The 23,233-nt window shown below is 34.8% G+C and overlaps 1 protein-coding gene across 1 annotated transcript in view; it reads left to right on the top strand.

Annotated features, from left to right (window-relative positions):
- Positions 1-23,233, top strand: part of LOC148940229 (diuretic hormone receptor-like) — a 319,450-nt gene that overhangs the window by 122,219 nt on the left and 173,998 nt on the right. Inside the window, exons 5-7 of the mRNA XM_089106103.1 lie at positions 1,236-1,329; positions 7,933-8,023; positions 16,482-16,562. Of these exons, the coding sequence (XP_088962229.1) occupies positions 1,236-1,329; positions 7,933-8,023; positions 16,482-16,562 (266 nt within the window). The remainder of the gene's footprint in view (positions 1-1,235; positions 1,330-7,932; positions 8,024-16,481; positions 16,563-23,233) is intronic.

The raw sequence follows: 23,233 nt of genomic DNA, 5'->3' as shown, positions 1-23,233 counted from the left end.
TCTGTAAGTTTAACCATAACATGTAGAATATATACACATCTAATATTCGTTTTTGAAACCCAGGATCACACATACCCCCTTCCTAATAATAAACAGTATATGTAAACTTAGGGGAACTTAAATAATTTAAAGCCCTTTGCCCAGTGGCCTGATGGGTCATATATTACTCGGACACATAGTCACTGGACATTTGACTACTTGAAGTAAATGGCTGTCTCCCATTTTTGATTGGGTGTCTAAAGGGGATGAGAGGGGTGTGCGGGTAGCCAAAATAACATATGAGGGGCGCTAGCTTCCCTACGATACCTTTTGATTTTACAGATGGTAGTAAAACTTTCAATTTGTAATAGAATGAGCGTCCTGTGAAGTTTCTACGACTAGTCCATCCATACGAATTGGCATGGGGAAAATGCTGTATTGAAGCCATATCACTCTTTAATTTTTAAGCTGATGTGTCTAAGAGAGAAAACCGCTATAATTGAAATAAAACAGTGTAAAAAAAAACAACAACAAACTTTAGATAATCAAAATCCGAACATTTTGACTCCACGTCCGGAAGCCTTTATCAACGGGAAATAAAAGGTAAAATTAAGTTAAATTGAACTCAATATATAAAGAAAAAGATAAAACAAAAATCACACACAAAATTTTCTTTTATAAAAGAGATAATCTTTAGCCATTTCTTTGTGCTTATTTGGACTATTTACAGTGATTGCAGTATTATTTGCTTTTGTGTGTATTTTTTGTTTGGTCTCTTTCTTTATATGTTGCGTTTAATTTATTTAAAATTTTACTTTTTTCCACGTTGATAAAGGCTTACAGAGGCAAAGTTGAAATGTTTTCTCATTTAAAGTTTTTTTTTTCGTTCACTGTTTTATTTTAATTCTACCTATTTTTTCTCTCTTAAATTCTTTAAATGGGAAAGCAGTGATTTCTAAGAAATTATTTGCAGATGTGTCAAATTAGGACTAGAGGATGTGTTCGTTTTCTATCTTTTGATGTCCATATTCTCTGATATAAAAATTCACACTCAATCTTGTTTATTATTATGTGGTAATTTGATTCAGCTATTTTAAGATATAATTAAATATTTTTTCACGCTAATCAATATTTCTTAGCAACCTGATCGTAGTTTCATTGCAAGAACTTGAACTTTTATTGACTGCAACCGATTTTTCAGAATTAGCCCAAATTAATAAAAAACTTGATAATAATATAAATATATTCTCTTTTAGAGAGCTTAGATGCGTCCGTAATAGGATTCACACCAACCTGCTAATCACATACGTAATGGCTGACCTTACATGGATTATAACGGCCGTCCATCAGGTTAGTAATAATTTGTTATAATTACAATTAGTTGTATAATATTGTTAGTTAAAATCGTACTATTAGTTAATATTATAATACAGAGTTTTATTAGTAATATTCATATGATAATATGCAGGGGCGTAGCTTCAGAATTTTAATTTAGGGGGGGGGGGACAAGAGAGGGTCCACATCCGGAGAGGCAATGGGCATGGGCTATCCTTCAGGGGAAAGCAGTGGTGGTTCTGGCCGCTTCAATTTGCTTGTACTTACAGAGAGTATTAAGTATTATTATATAAGTATTACAGTTAGTAGGTTAAAATACTGCCAGCTATGACCACTATTTTAATAAGAAAGATAAATTTTAAAAAAATACAAAATAATTATAAATGTTAGAATATTTACTTCAAGTTTGCGTCCCTAAGATTTTTGCGCCCGGGGCGCAAAAATGCCCCCTCAACCCCTCTCCTCTTAAACCACCTGTGAGGAAAGGGGTATTGGAAAACTTGTGAAAAACACAAGCCTAAATGTGTTTTAAAAATGTCTGAAAATACTGATGCTTCTGTTCCAGATTTTTTTTTTCCCGTTAGTCTACGGGGAAATCAAGTCTCTTTGTTGAAAGGAACCATCAGAAATATTAGCCATAGCTCAGGTTGGACCCTTAATTGGATCACGATTGTTAATTAATTTGACAAAGTTGAGCTGCTTTCACTGTTAAGATTGTCTTCACTGTCTGTTATTGTCTTACTATAACATGACGTAGATGGGAATCAAATCCCTTTCAATACATTTTTCTTCTTCTTCTACTTTTCGTTGCTTTCTAAAGTTAGTTCAGAGCCAAAGAAAGAAAGTTAGGAGCTCTGTTCTTTATTGGATTTATAAGCCTGTTAGAACCAATCAAAATTGATACGAATTTAATTTTTAATAACCTTATAAATCATACATGAAAGTTGAGAGCTGGGCAAAGCTGGTTTTTACGGAACTGGTTAAGGAACCGAAAGTTTGGCCATCTTACATCGCTGCGCCCACAGTTCATATAATTATCCAGTAAGCTTATCGCAGATCATTTCTGGTCTTCGTTCTCGGTGCGAACAAAAAGCTCCTCCTACTTCTTTCTGCATTAGCGGGTTAGTCTGTTTCCGATTGTTTCCAACAAAGTGCATTATTCGTAAAAGCGGGTTTCCGCTTGTTTCCGATTAGATCACAGTCTGACTTGTCTACCCGTGAAAAGATCTGATGCCGCCTATGTTTCTATCTGCAAAAACGTTCTCTGGAGCACTCGCACCTTGGTCCGGATTTTTATAATGGGTGAGATAGGGAAAGATCATACTGGATAATTATATAAACTGTGGCTGCGCCTAATGACGCACTAATACTGAATTAATAATTCATAGAATACTTAGCAGTCCAGCTGTCCCGATTCTGGGACCACATGTCCATTCTTCTACATGATGGCGGGAATGGAGGAGTACCAAGCGGTTAAAAAGTAAAGATAGCCTGTTCCTTCTCTAAGTCTTCAATAGGACATTTTTCTTCAAGCGACAACGAAGAAAAGTTTCTATTCAGCAAAGACTTTACTCGGTTAAATTAAGAGCATTACAGAACACATAAATAAAGAATGCATACACATACAAAACACAAAAATTGAGTAGTGGATTCAGCTTTTACTGGCAGGCTGTCAGCAATGAGCTGGTGCAGACGACAGTAGTGTACTGTAAACACTTTGGGTCAGGGATGGCCAGTTCAATAAGCTTAGATTCTTAGCCAGCTTTGCTGTCAATATGAAAGTACATACCCCCTTCCACTTCCTTCAACTCCCGCGCCCATGATAGGAGACAATATTTTACAGCTGAACTACGCAATATTCCAACAGCCCCGTACATCGTTTCATTCAGTTGCATGTGATTTGAAACTGACGTCTTAGAAAATCAAAAAGAATACCCTTTTACTCACTATTGTTGAAACCTAATGCAGCAAAATTGCAACCCCCCTCATTGATCAACATGATATGTGAATTATTAACTTAGTCGTTGAGCTTTTTGTATTAGTAATATCTAGGAAATCTAAACAATTCTTGGCAGCATTGTGGTAGAAACCTTACATAAATCGAAACTTACCAGGGATGCCAATCAGATGGGAAAAATTGATGCCTAGAATTTGAAAATCACCTTCCCCTTTGTATCTTTGTTTAAAAAAAAACAAGATGTTTTCTGTAAATCAGGGTATGAGATATATGCATTTCCGGAAGGGGGAGGGGGTGGAACTGAATATTTTCTCATGTCTAAAATTACCTTCACCAACCGAAGCTTGGTCTCCTAGTGCTGCATATTAAAACTGATAACAATAGATAGAGTATGGGTTGGCACCGCTTATTTGTGAGCATAAAATTTCTAAATTGTGAGAAAACTATTCGTATATTGTTCGGATTCACTTTATCCTAATTGCAGCAGAAACTTCGTAGAGCATGTTGATACAGAGATAAATGTCACAGAAGTAGCGCTGGCGTTACGTGAAATGCAACTAATAACAGTAATAATTCTCAACACATTTATGTCAATTATTTTCTTGGAGCTGGTTAAAAGGAATATTAAGAAAAGTGAAAATAACGACAAGTCAGCATGGTATTTTACATAAAGACAGATCTACATTAATCGGCTAGTATGTGAATCCAAAATGCAAGGAATAGGACGTTTTCGGGACTCACAAGTCGTTCCAATTACAAATAAGATAATTTGGAGGTATACTTCAGTTTTGACTTTAATATATGAAATAAAAAATTAAAGAAATTAACTGATTTCTAGATCTGATCCCTCCCCCTACTAACTTTTATGACTAAATCATAACCGATTTGGCTTATCTAGCTATAGTACAAACATTATTATAAAAATCACTAAGTCTTATTTACTTTTCGATGATTTCTTTTCATGTTCTTCAATGAAACAAATTTCTTGCTTTCAATGATTTCTTGTTTTCAAGTGATTCCATGTCTGTTCAGCTTTCAGTTACTGAGGGCGTGCTCAAACCCATTTTTGAAGGTTTTAAAACAAGGAAGTTTTATACTGAAGTGATAGATTTTAGGAAGTAAAGCACCCTTACCTATCAGGAGAAACAATTTGAGCTGAGCAAACATGGCGAAACAAGAAATATAGTACATTTCCGCAATTTTGCCATTTACTAGACAAACATATTTACTAGATGATAAGGTTTTGATGGCGGTATATTTGAATTAATATTAATGTAAAATATATTAGGAAGTATGATTGACCCCTGCTTTTTGCAGTTTGTTATATTAAAAACGGGGATGGATTAATTAAATAAATTATCTACTCAAAGTTAAGAACAAAGTCAAAACCTAAAACGAGCAACAGCTTTAAAGTTAGTTAATAATTTTCTCTCGAAGTTATTAGGGGAGCACAACTGCCCTCCTTGCGCCCTCTCAACGATGCCACTGATACTATGAATAATATTAGATAAATAAAAATTAGTCAACATATATAATAAAATAATTAGTCATAATAATCATGATTACGAATAGTTATTACCGTGGTTCATTTAATAATTATACAGATATAATCAATTATTATTATAGTTAGTAATAATTTACTCAAAAAGTTAAAAAAATATACACCAATTTCTAAAATACGGGCTGTATCCAGAAGGGGGAGTTTACTTGGTTTGAAACCTCACTCCTCCTAAAATATTTCTTCGACTCGTAAATTGGTCTTAAAATGTAGGTTAAAAACACATTTATTTAAGACCGTTAGATAAATTTCACGAAAGTAAACCCCTTTTTTTCATTCTTTTGGTACCACTGTAATTAAAAATTCATATAACGGCCCTAACAAAAATCCCGAATATGTCCCTGTTTACAATAGCATATTATTTCCAATGATATGTAAAAATTGTTCCTAAAATTGGTTTGAGGTTGTTTAAAAAATAATAAATAAAAAAAAACTGCTTCTAAAAATGTCCATGGTGATTTTTAAAATCTTGCTTGGTACTTGTTAATTATTCAAAACACACTCAAGAATTTTAAATTGAATGCATTGGACTTATATAATTTGGGCTATATAGTTTCACATTAGGGAGGGGGATAAAGTATAGCGGGTCTACATGCAAAATGTTTTAGTTACAATTTTTCAGCATATTATGAAGTAAGAATTGTTTTCTAACTTCATGCGATTCCAAATACTTTAACTCCACCCTCCACCCCTAATGTGCAAATATATAGCCAAATTGTATAAGTCCAATGCATTCTGTCAAACTAAATAAGTCTTGTGGCTATGAAACATGAAACCGGTTTTTACAGATCTACAGATCAAAATTGTTGAGCGTATTCTGAATAATTAACAAGTACCTTTTGCTTATTAATACAGTCTGGTTCAGCTTGAACGATTTTTGGGATTTACTGTATTTATTTATTTTATTTTTAATAAAGATGGCGGGGGTATATTCTGTATTTTCTGTTTCGTTTTTCGTTTATCCAGTGGCTGAATATTATACTCGTTTTGTTTTGTCTTTTTTCTTGTCTTTTTGTTCCTCATTTCTATTTTTGCAAAATTTGATTGTGAAAAAAAAACTTTTTTTCCCATCTCTTTTAAATTAAGGTTGAAAAACCCTCCCCTCTACACTTTCGTAAATTATCACCCCTTATTGGATTGAAGTGTTTCTGAATTAGAATTAGAATAAGACTGTTTTAAATAAGTAACAATTATTTTAATTGAAGAGTGTGTCAGTAACAATGGAGTTTATGTCCTCTTTTGAACTAACAACTAATAAACAGAAAATTCTGGGTTTTTGTGTCATTTCCAGTGAAATTTTTTTCAGGGAGGGGGACATGTGGGATGGCTCCTCCTCTACGTAACTCCAGTCAAATCTTTACTAATAACTCTTTGTCAATAGGAAAGACGGTTTATTTTTTAAGTCTGAAATGAGTTTTTGAAGTTCATTTTTTTTACTCTCTAAAGTAAATTTCAGTGAGAAGAAAGCGCGTCCCAGCTCGGTTGTAATTTTGGATGAGGTTTTTTCTGCAAGAAAAAAAATCCCTTTCCGAGATCGATTATTAGCCAGTCAGCCATTAAACACATGATTCTCCAAAAAAAAAGTTTTGAGTTCAGTTATTAACCTCAAAGTTAAATTTATGAAAAAAAAACGTTCCCAATTCGTTTCTAATCCTAAAACATATTTTTCTGCAACAAGAACCTTTTCTAAAATTAACATCGTCCAATCAGCCACCAAAAGTATGAGTGCACATTTTTTTATTAGCTCAGTTATTTTTACCCTCAATCGTGGAAGAATTTTTTCTGCAAAAAAAAAGTTTCCGAAATCAATTATATATTAGCCGGCCAACCATCAGAAGTGTGAATGTGCTAAAAAAAATTTGAGCTCAATTCTTGTCACCCTTCTATGGGTAAAATAAATTTACCCATAGGTAAATTTCTGCAAGAAGAAAGCATCTCCCAGCTCGGTTGTAATTTTGGATGGAGTTTTTCTGCAAAAAAGAGAAAGAAAAGAAATCCCTTTCCGAGATTGATTATTACCAAGTCAGCCATTAAACACATGATTCTCCAAAAAAGTCTTGAGTTCATTTATTAGCCTCAAAGTTAAACTTATGCGAAAAAAGCGTTCCCAATTCGTCTGTAATCCTGAAAGGTATTTTTCTATAACAAGAACCCTTTCTAAAATCGATATTGTCCGATCTGCCATCAGAAGTATGAATGTGCAAAGCAATTTTTTTAAGCTGAATTATTTTTACCTCAAAGGTAAATTTTTGCGAGGAAAAAGTGTCTCCCATCTTGGTTGTAATCCTGGAAGAAGTTTTTCTGCAAAATAAACTTTTCTGAGATCAATTATGTTTTAGTTGGTCACCGACCAGAAGCATGAATATAAATAAAAGTTCAAACAGGGATAGAATCCTTTTAATAGACAGTTTTTCACAAAAAATGTGGATGTTTTTTTTTAGCTCAATTCTTTTCACCCTCATAGGTAAATTTCTGCGAGAAAAAAAAGTCTCTCAACTTTATTGTAATCTAGGAAGTTTTTTGCAAAGTAAAAAAAAAAAACTATCCGAGATTAGTTATTAGCTTGTCAGTCATTAAACCCATTATTCTCCAAGAAAACTTTTTGATATCAGCTATTATCCTCAAAAATAAATTTCTGTAGAAAATTTTTTCCCAATTCGTTTGTAATCCTGATGTGTATTTTTCTGCAAAAAAAAACTTTCCAAGATCGATTCACCGAAACGTATGATCTTTCTTTGCTCAAACTATAAAAAAATAATAATGATAAAATAATTATATTATAATGATAAAAATAATAATTATTATAAAAAAGCTTTATTTCTCAATTATAAAAAAATATTGAAAAGAATAGCATTTTAGTTCTTAAGTTGAGTATTTTGTAGTTTGGGGGAAGTGGGTCTTCAGAGCAATCTCACTGATCCTCCTCTGTTTTAAAAGTACGGTTAATAAGAGGCGTAACTAGGAAAGTGTGATTATTAATGGTACCCTGAAGCTTGAAATAATTTCGAAAATATTTGATATAGATATTGTCACCAAAAACCGGATTAGTTTAGTAGGTATATATTAGATATATTTTCAATTAATTTTGCTTTTCTCTTTTCAGGCTTTAGTAGGGCACAGTTCGTTCGACTGTGTAGCCGAAATATTTCTACAGTATTTCCACATGACAAATTTCTTTTGGATGTTTGTTGAAGGTAAGAACATAACAGCTTAATTATCATCTTGACTTAGAAGTATGCCATTTCAATGACAAATGCGCTTAGAAATGTCTGTATGAATGATCAATCAATAGAGAAATACTTCAAATTGAAAAGATAGAATGTTTTTATTAATGGTATGGAATTGACATAAGGATCTCTTAAATACTGTGTTTCTCTTCATAAAATACTTTATTCCTTTAATGCTTTATTTTCTGTGACTAAAATCACAAAGCAGTTGAGCTTTTGGGCAAAATTTTCACTCCTTGGGTAGAACCATTTTATATTTGACAACATTTACGAATACAATATGAGAGTGTCAAAACAGCAAAACTTCACACTATTTCATAATATAAACTTTTCCAGGTAATAAAATATAATATTACCAGTTTAATAAATAAACATAGATCATTATGCTAAGTTCTCAATATACTTTTACTCCTCAATAATTCACTTCAAGCTGCTCCAGTACACCCTCATGCAGATATATGGTAAATTGTCAACTATTACTACTCCTACTACTACTAACGACTCACCGCAGTTCCCAGCTGCCTGAGGCTAACAAAGCTACGAACGCTCCTCCACCATTCCAATCATTTCAAGGCCTTCCTCTTTACAATCTCCCAGGAAGTTGTCATTTCCCTTAAGTCTTTCTTTACGACATCCTTTCACCCCAACTACGGACATTCTGCTTTCTGTCTAGTCCTAGACGGTTGGCCAATAAGCACAATCTTCGGAAATCTGTCATTCTTCATCTGCAGAACGGGCCCTAACCAATTCAACCTTTCTCTCACTATAGCCCTAAAAAGCGGGATTGAAAATTAATTTTAAGAATTAATATTTAACTCTTTCCTTATCGCTAATGGTGGCCCCATTCCTATCTTTAACTGGGACAAGTCCGGATTGACTGCTCCCTCTCAATTCATTAACATGCCAGTACAATATTTTACTATTTTGCCGTCTAGCTGCATCTTCCACATCATCGGCAATTTTATCCATGGTCTACACTTCACACCTCCTTAGTTCATATTTTAATGCTTTCTCCACTTTCTTTACATTCCTTTTGCTTTCATATTATCTATCACTTAGATAATTCTTGTAGAAGTCCTTTCTTCTTTCTATTAAACATAAAGCTTTTTCACTAATTTTTTTAGCTGCAGTCCTAGCTTTCTTCCCTAAGACACCTTCAGCAATTTCAAAAATTATTTTTCTAAAATTATTCCAACCATCTTCAACATTATCGATTTTAAACTCTGAAGTTTAGTATTCAACTGTTCCTGGAAAGTTTCTCTCGAATTCTCATCCGGAAGTCTACCAACATCATAACTTCCTGGGAGGTAGTTAAACTTTCGGCTTTAAATTAACCCTTGACACCACTAGAAGGTGACCTTTACCTTTAGCTTTAATAACAGCACTCCTAGAAGCTTCATAAAAGTAGCATGAACGAGATCTCACTATAGCCCTAAAAAGCGGGATTGAAAATTAATTTTAAGAATTAATATTTAATTCTTTCCTTATCGCTAATTGTGGCCCCATTCCTATCTTTAACTGGGACAAGTCCGGATTGACTGCTCCCTCTCAATTTATTAAGACGCCAGTACAATATTTTACTATTGTTCCGTCTAGCTGCATCTTCCAGATCCTCGGTAATTTTATCCATGGTCTACACTTCACACCTCCTTAGTTCATATTTTAATGCTTTCTCCACTTTCTTTACATTCCTTTTGCTTTCATATTATCTATCACTCAGATAATTCTTGTAGAAGTCCTTTCTTCTTTCTATTAAACATAAAGCTTTTTCACTAATTTTCTTAGCTGCAGTCCTAGCTTTCTTCCCTAAGACACCTTCAGCAATTTCAAAAATTATTTTTCTAAAATTATTCCAACCATCTTCAACATTATCGATTTTAAAATCTCAAATTTAGTATTCAACTGTTTCTGGAAAGTTTCTCTCGAATTCTCATCCGGAAGTCTACCAACATCATAACTTCCTGGGAGGTAGTTAAACTTTCGGCTTTAAATTAACCCTTGACACCACTAGAAGGTGACCTTTACCTTTAGCGTTAATAACAGCACTCCTAGAAGATTCATAAAAGTAGCATGAACGAGATGGTTTACGATGTTAAAAATCGGATCATAATATTTGCATCAAGCAGCAGGGATAATTGGGGTACTCGTTGAAAAAGAATAATCAATTTTATCTGAATTTATTACCTTTTTCCAATCTAAAAACTTGTCGGGAACTTACAAATCTTAGATTTGCAGACCGTAAATACTATTTATACTCTAGTTTAGTTTTCTGTTTAAGCTCAAATACTACGCCGTTAAGTGGCCGTCCACAAGAAACCATATACGCAGCCAAAATTTGGTTTGTTTTTCACTGTTTTTAGACCTGGGTTCCACGACCATTCAGGGTTCCGCGTATTAAATTTTATACGTTCCTCGGGAACGGCAATTCTGTCGGCTTCCTTCATACATGATATAATATCAAAATAATATTTGTTCAAAACTGCTTATCATTTAAAAATTTAGATCCAACCTATAATAGCTGAAAAGGAACTTTTATAGTAGACAAAAGATCTGTAAGAGTAGATATGTAGAGTAACCAATTAGACTTGTTCCAATTTCGCCTGGTAAAACATCAACAATTCACGCGTGAAAAATCTAGTGACAGAGAGGTATCAAACGAAAAGGATAACGGTAGGTGATCTATATCACTTTCTGTTTCGTAAACAGAAGTAATTGAAACAGATAAATTTGGAGAAAAAAGAACATGATCTATATTAGTATAGCTCCCAGAATGATGGATATTTGAAAATGATGATCCTTATCCAGGAGCTTAAACTTAGACAAAGACTGGAAAACCATATCCGATCGGAGGTCTGAATTCAATAAATCAGCATTAAAATTCCCAGCGACAACAAATTGGTAACCAAAAGATGATTCAGATTCTGCCACTTTTTTCAGAACAATACAAGTCTTTGCAAAATTATTCAGTAACTGAACATATTTACGATCACAAGGAAAATATACATTAACAAATACCAGATCGGCAATTCGCTCGGCCAAGATGTTTTCTTCACTTTGGAACGGCACTGGCGTCGCGGATGAAAAAGAACTACGTTTCAAAATACAGGTGAGACCTCCGGAACTACAAACGTAAACCGTGCAGCATTCACAAACCAACGTGATTCCCTCTCTGTTTCAGCAGATTGGTATTAGCTGATGACAAAAGATGTTCTTCGAGACAGATGATATCGTATTTGTACGAAAGTTCGTCAATGATGTGCTCTTTCCTACGCGTTCCATTTATATTATACGAAATAACCGAGATCTTTTGCAACATTATTTTTTCACACCGGCCGCAATGCGAGACTTAAGCACTGGACAAAAAAGACAATACGAATTGTGTGACCTGCCGCAGTTCACACAATTAGGGCTGTTAGTACAGGGTGCATCTTTCGAAGAAGAGTGATTGCCAGCACAGCGCGTACATTATTCCAGTTGACTGTTGCATTCGTTTAGAATGTAATCAGGAGACCTGCACTTAAAACAGCAACGCGGTAGACTTATAAAGTCATAAACGCTGAAAATCTCGTATCCGATTTTCACACCATTTTTTAACTCGTCACTTTTACCAAACAAGTCCGAAAAAACTAGCATGGTAGTTTGGGAAGACCTGAATCGACTTGCGTCCTCGACTCCTGGGTACATTTGAATTCACTAGCACTAAATGACAGCGGGATTCATTTTTTCTATTCCGAGGTACCACTTCTGCAAAATCTTCGTGCCAGCGCCCGAAACAACAGACTTCACAGACTCACAGAAATCAGAGGCTACAGATTTCTCAATATTCACAAAAAGTCTATCTACCAACTGCCGGACATTAGCAATCGAATCATGACCACTTAGTTGGTCGATAAAGTTCTTATGGCTTCTTGGATCACTATTAGACGTTGGTAATTTAGAGACAGCAATAGCAGACTGGCTTTCGGCTGGTTTCGAGGGACTGGCTCCAGACGGTGGTAGTAGCGGGAAATGGTTGGAATATGCCTTGAGCTGGTTGTGAATTTTCTTTAGCTGGGCATGAAGCTCATTCACTCACGAAAAAAAGAGCTGAATAAGACGTGGCTGGTATCGATGGCACTTCATTGGGGCTTAGAATAATAAATACTAGGATGTCGAAATCGTCTGTATCGCCATTCTTGATAAAGTCCAGAATATCACTTAAATGGATCAGTGACGGTTTCGATCCAGTTCACTTCTGAAATAAAGATTCTGAATAAAGCTTGGACCCAAGCTATTTCTTCACCTTCACGATATCACCAACGTCAAGACACTCTGCACCCAAACTTCTCAATCGTCTCATCATCAATTCTTTTATCAACGTTTTGCTGAACAAAATTCAGCACCGGACAATACTGCGAATTTTCTTCATCCCCTCCGGTCATGATAAACAGCTATAGTGCGCTCACAGTCTTGCTCATTCAAATGCTACGGCGGTTAGAGTAGGGCCTTCCCAGTCCAAAAGCTGTTTGCTTCTGCAAACAGCTCGCTCGCCCCTCTTCTGCTTACTTTTCTTTCCCCGCCTTAATCGCAGCGTAATTGTCTATAAATATCGCATGCCCAATTTATATTCGTACTGCTTGACGGCTATTCTCCAATATGTATATATGTATTTATGTATTTCCAAAAAAAGACATAGGAAAAAAAATGTATGTATGTATTTTCACCGGGTCACAGGAAAATAACAAAATATTAACATGTACACACATAGAACATAAACATTCTCCAATATTATCACTGACCTGTATTTTAATCCGTTTAGTTGAAGAAATCAGTTCTTTATTATCCGTTTTCAAGCTAGATATTCACTGAATGAATGCTAGTGAAATACTTATTAGTATGCGTGCTTTAGTTTTCTGCTATTGCCAATTTTGTTTTATTATTATGTTATAGCATTATTATTGTTAAGTATGTTTTTACTATGACCACCTTTTTTTTTTTTTTTTTTTTTTTTTTTTTTTTTTTTTTTTTTTTAGCCATGGCCCGAAGAGGCTTTAATAGCAATAAAAGCCTCTTCTATCTCTATCTAAATATCTGTATATATATATATATATATATATATATATATATATATATATATATATGTGTGTGTGTATATATATATATATATATATATATATATATGTACATATATATGTATATATACACACATACACACACACACAAAATATATAATATATATATATATATATATATATATATATATATATATATATATATATATATATATATATATATATATATATTTATTTATATATATATAAGAGGGGCCTTGGAGCCCACCGACCCACTTTCTGAAATCCTAGTTTTATAACTTTCTCGGTATTCTTTCATACGAATTATACAGAAAAATATGTTTTTTTTTCATTTCACCCCCTCCAAAATAAAAGTCTTCTGCAAACGTTCCTGGTCATAGATACAAAAGCGACAACACTCGTCAATGGTCCTGTACCCACTTAATGACACAGCTTAATCTTGAACCTTAAAAGTGTTCCACATCAATGACCAATGTGCTGCTTTGAATGATCAATCAATAAAGAAACGTTTCAAAATTGAACGGATAGAATATTTATTATTGATGGTTGGAGCTTTGACATAAAAAAAATTGAAATACTCTATTTCTTTGACATCTTTGATATGTTAAATCAAAGGTTCCAAATATTTTTTGACAGCGAACCTAATAGAGTTAAACAAATAGATGGTGGGTATGTTACTTCCAAAACAAATTCGACAGTTTGAGTGCAAAGATCACAATGAAGACAAATACATGCGCTAATTTTTGAATTTTTGCCACCAATTTTTGCCACCAGTGCCTTAAGAAGGGTTGCTCAAGCACAAGGATGGCATAGAAAGAATGGAAGGCGTTTGCTTTTCAAAGAATTGAAAAGGCAATTGGTAAATAAACACTTCCAACAACCACGATAGGTACATTTGTTTTAAATACTTTCGCCATGACACTGTAAAACTTTTGCTCAAACGGATAGTCGTTAAGAATGAGGCAGCCTCCCCCCCCCCCCTTCCCCGCTCACAAGGAACAATTTCTGTTCGTTTTAAGTCTTGATGTTGTTTTTTTTATATTCAATTGAAATAAACAATATTCTTTTCTATTTAATTCCAGCTGTGAATTCACCAATTGTTTTTACAAGGTGGAATTCGCTTTAATACACGCTATATTTTCAATTCTAGATTTTAAATTGAATACACTTACCAGTTTTAACGCCAGTTTTTCAAGATTCTTGCGCTTTACCAAGTATTGTATAAAGAAAGTTAATGAATATAACACTGGACTTTACAGTCTCTACCGTCGGTGCTGATATCCGTTACTTGGCCCTTCAGCCAGAAAATGCAAGGGGTCAGGGTCCAGCCATCCTTTCATTTGCTTTCACCTAATCATCCTGTATAAGTTCCCGAAATGTGTCAGGGGAACCTATTTAGAACTGGGTCGATTCAGGGTAAGATGATAGGGTCATACCACTGACCCTTGTTCCAGGCTGGATTTTCGGCGACAGTCATGTAATTAATCTATTTTCCCCATTTTTCTTGTTTTTAGCCCTCTACTTAAATAGATTCTTCCCTATGTGCCTGTAAATTTTCTCCTTGAAGATAAACTTGTCCTGAACGTAAAACACCAAAACATATTATCTTGCAGTACTGACATCTTTCTTTTTTAAAATCATCATCTGCAGTTTTTGAAGTTGTGACTTGTAGTATCAACTGTAGCTTCTAGCTGAGCCATCACCTCAGTGTCTTAGAATCAACATATCTCTCCAGGGAGACTCGTGTATAATTGTTTGTTTTTCACTTGACCCAGTAAAAACTTGTCTATTTCTGTATTGTTTTCTAATAGCAAACTTGACATAACAAGACGCTGTCAATGTCAAAGTTGTCATAATAGGTTAGCTGTTGAAAGAAAATCGGTCCTAACAGTCAAACCATACATCCAAGCATGCAGGAAGGCATAAATTTCAGAAATAAAAAATCAAGCAAATATAAGAAAAATCTTTAAACGTATGGAAAATGTATTAGTTCTTGGGATAACAAGAAGACAGAGTTTTGTAGGCCCCTTCCTCCTCCTTTAAAAAAGCTAGTATATACCTAGCATAAATATTAGATACCTGATTGTGAGGGAAGCTTTAATTTAATCTTAATTATTGATTGAAAAATTTTGGTTTGCTGGAATTTCAATTCTATGATTTTTTTTATATACACATCGATTTGCAAACTACAACTATGAATTTAATTTAATATTTACAAAGTAAATTTTTCACGTCTAAATTAAATGTTTCAAAAGCTAGCTATTTTTTTTATAGAGTAATGAAGATTTATCACTCAATTAACATGGTCAGATTTGAAAACGCTCAGTCCTAGTTTTCTTAATCTCCTAGAAGTTTATTATGGGTTTAGAGTATTCTTCTCAATAAGAATGGCAGAGCTATTTTTTTTTACCAAAACTGAGTGAAAAGCATTATTGAAAATTGATCAAGCAAATAAAAAACAAATCCATATTGAAAAAAAACTCAATTTTGGTTCAAATTATAACCGGTATTGAACAGAGATTCGTACGGTTAATGATGCTCGTTTTAAGCTCGTTTTAAGCTTTAAATCTACAGAACGAGCAGTTTTACTCCACAACAAAAATAACAATTTATTTTATTCGGGATCTCCGCTTCCCACTTTCCCGGAAGAAAATAGATATCTAGTTTATGTTCATTTTCTGCTACAACGCATAAAATTACTATAATTACTTATGTTTATACCTATTATGGAAAAGGATAGCATACAATAAACATATTGTTTCGAACGTTCTTCAAGAAGCTTCGCCTTCAAAACTTAAGTTACAACAAGCAACAGACCACGTCCCTAAGTTTCCTTGTTCCCTTTGCAAGGTCTCTAGGCAATCTAATTTTAAAGTTAAAATTTAAAAAATGCAGAATACTTGAAAACTGATATTCTTGGACGAGGTGTGTACCCTTGTAGCCTTTAAAGTTACCACACTCCTTCTAAGCAACCTTAAATTTTTAATCCTCCTCAAATTTCTAATATTTCTTAGTGTTTAACCTTTTTTATGCTGTTTTGATTATTTCTTTTTTGAGTTTTGTTTTCTTTGTCCGGTTATTCTTCTAGACCGCAATTTTCACTTAAAATGGAAATGAATAAATGATCTTTTGAGGGTTGTCCTTTCCTGCAGCCCTAATCTTCCCAAGCAGGACTTTCCTAGAGCTCCAGCTAACACCTCTCCTTTTTCAATAAAAAAACCTCAAATAGTTATATTTAAAAAAAAGACTCAGATTTTAATTTTTTGCCAAGACATAATTAGTTCTTAATTAAGTTATTTATTAATAATTTTAATATTGTATATATTCATTAATTATTGAATTTCTTTTTCCAGGTCTTTACCTATATATGCTTGTCGTAGAAACATTTTCAGCTGACAAGCTTCGTCTATTCACCTACAGCGTCATTGGATGGGGTAGGTACTGCCGTTTTTCCTCTTGCTACACCTAGGATAAACAGTGGCATTCCTGGCAAACTTTATTGTTTATTTTAAAGAATATAATACAGCCATTTGAATGACACTTTTAGGAATCAGCTCAAATATCAAATACTGATAATCTCTGGCTAGATACTACCATAAATACTACCTGTTTTAATGTTTTTGTCTTTTTTAATAGCTTGATTTCTTCTTTCCAAAAGTAAAAGTCTAAATCTCTTTTTCTTCTTTTTTTTCCAATAATAATACCACAAATACCACCGATTTATATTTTTTTTTTTTTTTTCCTCTTGTCATTTTTAACAGTTTCTTTTTCCTTCTTTCCAAAGACAAAGGTTTCATCTGATTTTTCATCATTTTGGTCTTTCCATGATCCATTGTGTGACTAATAATAGCCTAGTCAGTTAGTTTACTTCATCCACTGAAAGTGCATCTGAAGTTGCATTTGAAAATTTTTATAAAGATATAACGAGAGAGTACTTTTCTATACTTGCTTGGAAAAAAGTCTGCTCAAATTTCATTTACGTTTCTTGACGTATTTCTTAAGCCAAGGGGTAGGCCTAAACCAAAAATGGTGGCTAATATCTTTCTTGGAGCCTGATTGGCTCTAAAACTTCCTGTTTGAGAATTTAAGCCAGGATAAAGATACAAAAAAAGTTGGATCACAAGGTTTTCCACAAATGAACTCTCTGGTTCTATGTGATTCGCATTTATACTTCTTGGGGGTAAGTGAGTCTGTCTATAATTTTTTGGGGGTGGGGGTACCAATTTCCTTTTTACTACGCAGGGTTTCATTTTGGGGGGGAAGGCTGCTTGGACATTTCTTCTGCATAGAGACAGAACATTTCTGTAGCATTTTTCTCCTAAACAGCTCACAAGAATCTATGACAACATAAGTTGATCTTAAGAATATTAAATAAAAAAAACAAGTTTTTTAAACTGAAAGTAAGGAGCGACATTAAAACTTAAAACGAACAGAAATTATTCCGTATATGAAAGGGGCTGTCCCCTCCTCAACGCCTCGCTCTTTATTCCGTATATGAAAGGGGCTGTCCCCTCCTCAACGCCTCGCTCTTTACGCTAAAGTTTGACTGTCTCACAATTTTTTTTTAAAACAATAAAAAACTTTAGCGTAAAGAGCGAGGCGTTGAGGAGGGGACAGCCCCTTTCATATACGGAATAAAGAGCGAGGCGTTGAGGAGGGGACAGCCCCTTTCATATACGGAATAATGTCTGTTCGTTTTAAGTTTTAATGTCGCTCCTTACTTTCAGTTTAAAAAACTTGTTTTTTTTATTTAATTTCTGATCGTTTTTTAGTTAATGCAGCTTTTATTTGCATAAAAATTTTACTTTTCTTTTGCTAAATGAATGTCTTTACAAATTAACTTACGTAACTAACTTCTATATTCGTATATTTTTCTTCTGGCAAAAATTCAAAGTTGCAGATTTTTGCAGATATGAGCTTGAAACCTATGTAATAGGGTTTTCTGATACGCTGAATCTGACGTTGTGATTTTCATTAAAATTCTTCCACTTGTAGGGGATGTTTCCCCCTCTTTAAAAAATCGAGTAAATTTCCTCAGGCTTGTTGCCTTTGATGAGTAATACTAAACTTAATAAAATTTATATATTTAGAATCAGCATTATAAACACATTCTTTTGATACATTTATTGACATCAAAATTCCGTTTTTAAAAGTTTCGATTACTATTGAGCCGTATCGCTTGTTTTTTTATTGTTTTTTTTTTATTACGTATATGTTATTACGTATATGAGGGGGTTCTGCCCTTAGTCAATACCAAGCTCTTTACGTTAAAAGTTAAAAAAAAATTTGATTCACAAACCCCTGAATCACAAAGGCCGTTTAATTAGAATAGATAGCTCTTTTGAAAGCACTAAAAAAAACTGTAGCTTAAAGAGCGAGGTATTGACTTGGAGGAGAACCCCCTCACATACGTTATAATTTTTGTTCGTTTTAAGTTCTAATATTCCTTCTTACATTTCAGTTGAAAAAACTTGGTTTTTTTTTATTTGATTTCTGATCGTTTTTTAAATAATTCTTGGAAATCCGGCGCCCCCTTCATAGAAATGTCCCTTACCCCAAAGAAACATCCTCCATGGAAATATTCTCCAGAGTAACTCCCTCCTCTAGCCCACCCTCCAGAAAAAATCCTTCCTGAAAATGTTTGTATACTTCCCAATAACCAATAAATAATGCTGGCAGGTCCGGCGCCCCCTTCTTGGGGATTTCCCTTCCCCCATGAAAACTTCCTTCATGGACAGATCCTCCAACATAATCCCCAACCCACCCTTCCCTCCCACTAGCAGAAAAAAACCTCCTGAAAACTTCTGTATACTTCCGAATAACCAATACTATATGTTAACATTGGGTAAAGTTCATATCTTTTAGCCCTCCCTCTGGGTACTTCGGGGATTAAGTCATCCCAATAGACATATTTATCATATTTTCGACCATGCTGAACAAAATGGCTATCTCAAAATTTTGATCGGGTGACTTTGGTAAAAAAATAAGCGTGGGAGGGGGCCTAGTTGCCCTCCATTTTTTTTGGTCACTTAAAAAGGGCACTAGAACTTTTAATTTCCGTTCCAATGAGCCCTCCCACGATATTCTCGCACCACTGGGTCGATACGAACACCCCTGGATAAAAAAAAAAAAAAAAAAAAAAAAAAACAAACAAACAAACACATAAACACGCATCCGTGATCTTTCTTCTGGCAAAAAATGGAAAATTCCACATTTTTATAGATAGGTGCTTGAAACCTCTACAGTAGGGTTCTCTGATACGCTGAATATGATGGTGTGATTTTCATTTAGGTTCAATAACTTTTAGGGTGTCTTTCCACCTTTTTTTGAAAATCAGCCAAATTTTCTCAGTCGCGTAACTTTTGATGTGTAGCACTAAACTTGATTAAAGTTATATATTTGAAATCAGAATTGAAATCTGATTCTTTTGATATATCTATTGGCATCAAAAACCCGTTTTCTAGAGTTTCGGTTACCATTGAGCCGGGTCGCTCCTTACTTACAGTTCGTTACCACGAACTGTTTGATTAAATACAAAACTTTTTCCACAAAAAAAGTTTCCAAAGAAAAGTAAAGAACTCCATTTAACAAAAAATGAGCAAAAATAAAATCAAATAATCTACCAAGCGTGAAACTACCACAAATCGGCATCGATAAATAAATGAAACCCAAAACGAACAAAAATTATAATAATTAGCCGAGTCAAACTCAAAACGAGCAGAAATTAACATAAGTGGGGCGCAAAACCGCTATGCCTTCCCAATGCCAGAACAAAATTTGTACTTTACTGAAAAAACATAAATGTTTTTACTTTTATAACTTCAATAAATCAAAAAATATTAACATTTTGATTACTAAATTTCAGTATATGTATATTAAACTGACAATGCATATTCATTTGTATTTTTTGTATCATGTTTGTTTTTTTTTGTTTGTTTGTATCATGTTTTGTTCATTTGTACTAAAAAAAAACTAAGAGAGGGGTTAATTACTCTCTACTCACTTTCGACTATTAAATAGGGCAATTTCAATTTCCAATCAAATGAGCCCTTTTTTAAATTTGTCTAACAACTTTCTGTATAAACTCTATATGCCCCCAGGGCATAACTTACAACCCTTGCAATGAGTGCTCTGAAGGGGTTATCATCCTAGAAGACCTAATTTCAAGAACTTTCAACTACTTTGAAACAAATGGATATCTCAAAATTTTGATTGGATGTGTTTGGGAAAATGGTGGGCGTGAGAGGAGCGTTAGTCGCTCTCCAATCACTTCCAACTATTAAAAAAGGCATTAGCCCTTTCAATTTCCAATTGAATGAGCCCTTTTGAAGTTTCCACGCCTTCAATTAAAACCTTATATGCCCCCGGGGCATAACTTAAAACCCTTGCCCTGAGGGCTTTGGGGGGAAGGGTTGTCATCCTTAAAGACCTAATTTCCAAAAATTTCAACTACGTTGAAAAAAATGGCTTTCTAAAATTTTGATTGGATGTGTTTGGAGAAAAGATGGGCGTGAGAGGTGGGTTAGTTGCCCTCAAATTACTTTCGACTAGTAAAACCGGCACTATCCCTTTGAATTTCCAATCGAATGAGCCCTTTTTCAATTTTATATAACAAAGATTTCAAGGAAAATCTTATATGCCCCCAGGGCATAACTTATAACCCTTACGCTTAAGACTGTCGGGGGAATGTCCAGCTCAAATGTATTATTACCTGAACTTTGAACTGCGTGGAACAAAATGACTATCTCAAAATCTTTATTGGATGTGTTTGGGGAAATGATGGGCGTTGAAGGGTTTTTTAGTTGCTTTCCAATCACTTTCGACTATTAAAAAGGACACTAGCCATTTCAATTTCCAATCGAATGAGGTCTTTTTAAAGTTTCTGAGACAACGCGTTATATAAAAACTTTATATGCCCCCCTGGGAATAATTTACAACCCTTGTCTGAGGGCTGTGGGGGGTTGTCATCTTCAAAGACCTAATTTCCAGAACTTAAAACTACATTGAATAAAATGGCTATCTCAAACTTTTGATTAGATGTGTTTGGAGGAAAGGTGGGCGTGAGAGGCGGTTTATTTGCCCTCTAGTCACTTTTGACTATTAAAAAGGGGCACTAGCCCTTTGAATTCCCAATCGGATGAAGTTTCTACGACAACGCCTTCTATATAAAAAACCGTATATGCCCCAAGGGCATAAGTTACAACCCTTGCCCTAAGGGCTGTGGGGGACTGTCCTCAAAAACATAATTTCTATCAGGAAATCAACTACGCTGAACGAAATGGCTATCTCAAAATTTTGATTGGATGTGTATCGGGAAGTGGTTGGCGTGGAAGGGGTGTTAGTCACCTTCCAATCACTTTCGACTATTAAACAGGGCACAAGCCACTCCAATTTTCAATTGAATGAGCCCTTTTTGAAATTTCTACGGCAACTTCTTCGTTACGAAGTGCCCTGCTTTAAAGGTTAAAATTAATAAATAATACATTGTGCCAACATCGTTCTTATATGCCCCCAGGGCATAACTTAAAACTCTTGCTCTGAGGGTTGTGGGGGAGTGTCCTCCTCTTTACTTATTCCCCGTTTCTTGTCTCGTTCTCGAGTGTCCTCGTTCTTTATCTCGCACAAGTGTCCTCGTGCGATCGCGCTGCCTATGATTTATACAAATACTTTCTATATAAACCTTATATGTCCCCAGGGGATAACTTACAACTCTTGCACTGAGGGCTCTGAGGGGGTATCGTAAAAGACCTAATTTCCATAACGTTCAACTACGTTGAACAAAATGGATATCTCAAAATTTTGATTGGATGGGTTTTGGAAAATGGTGGGCGTGAGAAGGTCGTTAGTCACTATCCAATCACTTTCAACTATTATAAAAGGCACTAGCCCTTTCAATTTACAATTGAATGAGCCCTTTTGAAGTTTCTACGACAACACTTTCAATAAAACTTTATATGCCACCAAGGTCATAACTTACAACTCTTGCACTGGCCTCTGAGGGGGTTATCATCCTACAAGACCAAATTTCCAGAACTTTTGACTACGTTGAACAAAATGGATATCTCTAAATTTGATTGGATTCGCTTGGGAAAATGGTGGGTGTAAGAGGGGCGTTAGTCGCTATCCAATCACTTTCAACTATTAAAAAAGGCACTAGCCATTTCAATTTCCAATTGAATGAGCCCTTTTGAAGTTTCTACGACAACTCTTTCAAAAAACTTTATATGCCCGTAGGGCATAACTTACAACCCTTGCCCTGAGGGCTGTGGGGGGAGGGGTTGTCATTCTTACAGATCTAATTTCCAAAACTTTCCACTACGTTGAATAAAATGGCTATCTAAAAATTTTGATTGGATGTGTTTGGGGAAAAGGTGGGCGTGAGAGGGGGGTTAGTTGCCCTCAAATCACTTTCGACTATTAAAAAGGGTGCTAGCTCTTTGATTTTCAAATCGAATGAACCATTTTTTAAGTTTCTACGACAAAGATTTCAATAAAAAACCTTATATGCTCCCAGGGCATAATTTATAATCCTTGCCCTGAGGGATGTTGGGGAGTGTCCTCCTCAAAAATATATTTTCTATCTGGAAATCAACTAGCTTACGCTGAACAGAATGGCTATCCCAAAATTTTTATTGGATGCGTTTGGGGGAATGATTTGCGTGGGGGGGGGGGGCTAGGTGCCCTCCAATCACTTTCGACTATTAAAACAGGCACTAGCCCTTTTAATTTCCAATCGAATGAGCTTTTTTTGAAGTTTCGACGACAACACCTTCTTAAAAAACCTTATATACCCCTAGGGCATAACTTAAAACCATCGCCCTGAGAGCTGTGGGGGAGTGTCCTCCTCAAAAATCAAAATTTGGCGGGGATGTGTTTGGGGGAATGAGGGGCGTGGGGGGGGCGAGTTGCCCTCCAATCACTTTTGATTATTAAAAAGGGCACTAGACACTCCAATTTCCAATCGAATGAGCCCTTTTCGAAGTTTCTACGACCGCTCCTTCGATATGAAGTGCCCGGGTATGGAGAAAAAAAAACATTGTGCCCACATCGTTCTTTACTTAGGCAGCGCTAGCTCGCTGCCTATGAAAGCAATGGTGCCACCAAA

Source organism: Artemia sp. Qi Xiang Cuo, chromosome 20 (genome assembly GCF_049724085.1).
Source record: "Artemia sp. Qi Xiang Cuo chromosome 20, ASM4972408v1, whole genome shotgun sequence".
In the NCBI taxonomy this organism is placed as follows: domain Eukaryota; kingdom Metazoa; phylum Arthropoda; class Branchiopoda; order Anostraca; family Artemiidae; genus Artemia; species Artemia sp. Qi Xiang Cuo.
The sequence above is the reverse complement of the archived record's forward strand: the minus strand, read 5'-3'. Positions and strand labels throughout refer to the sequence as shown.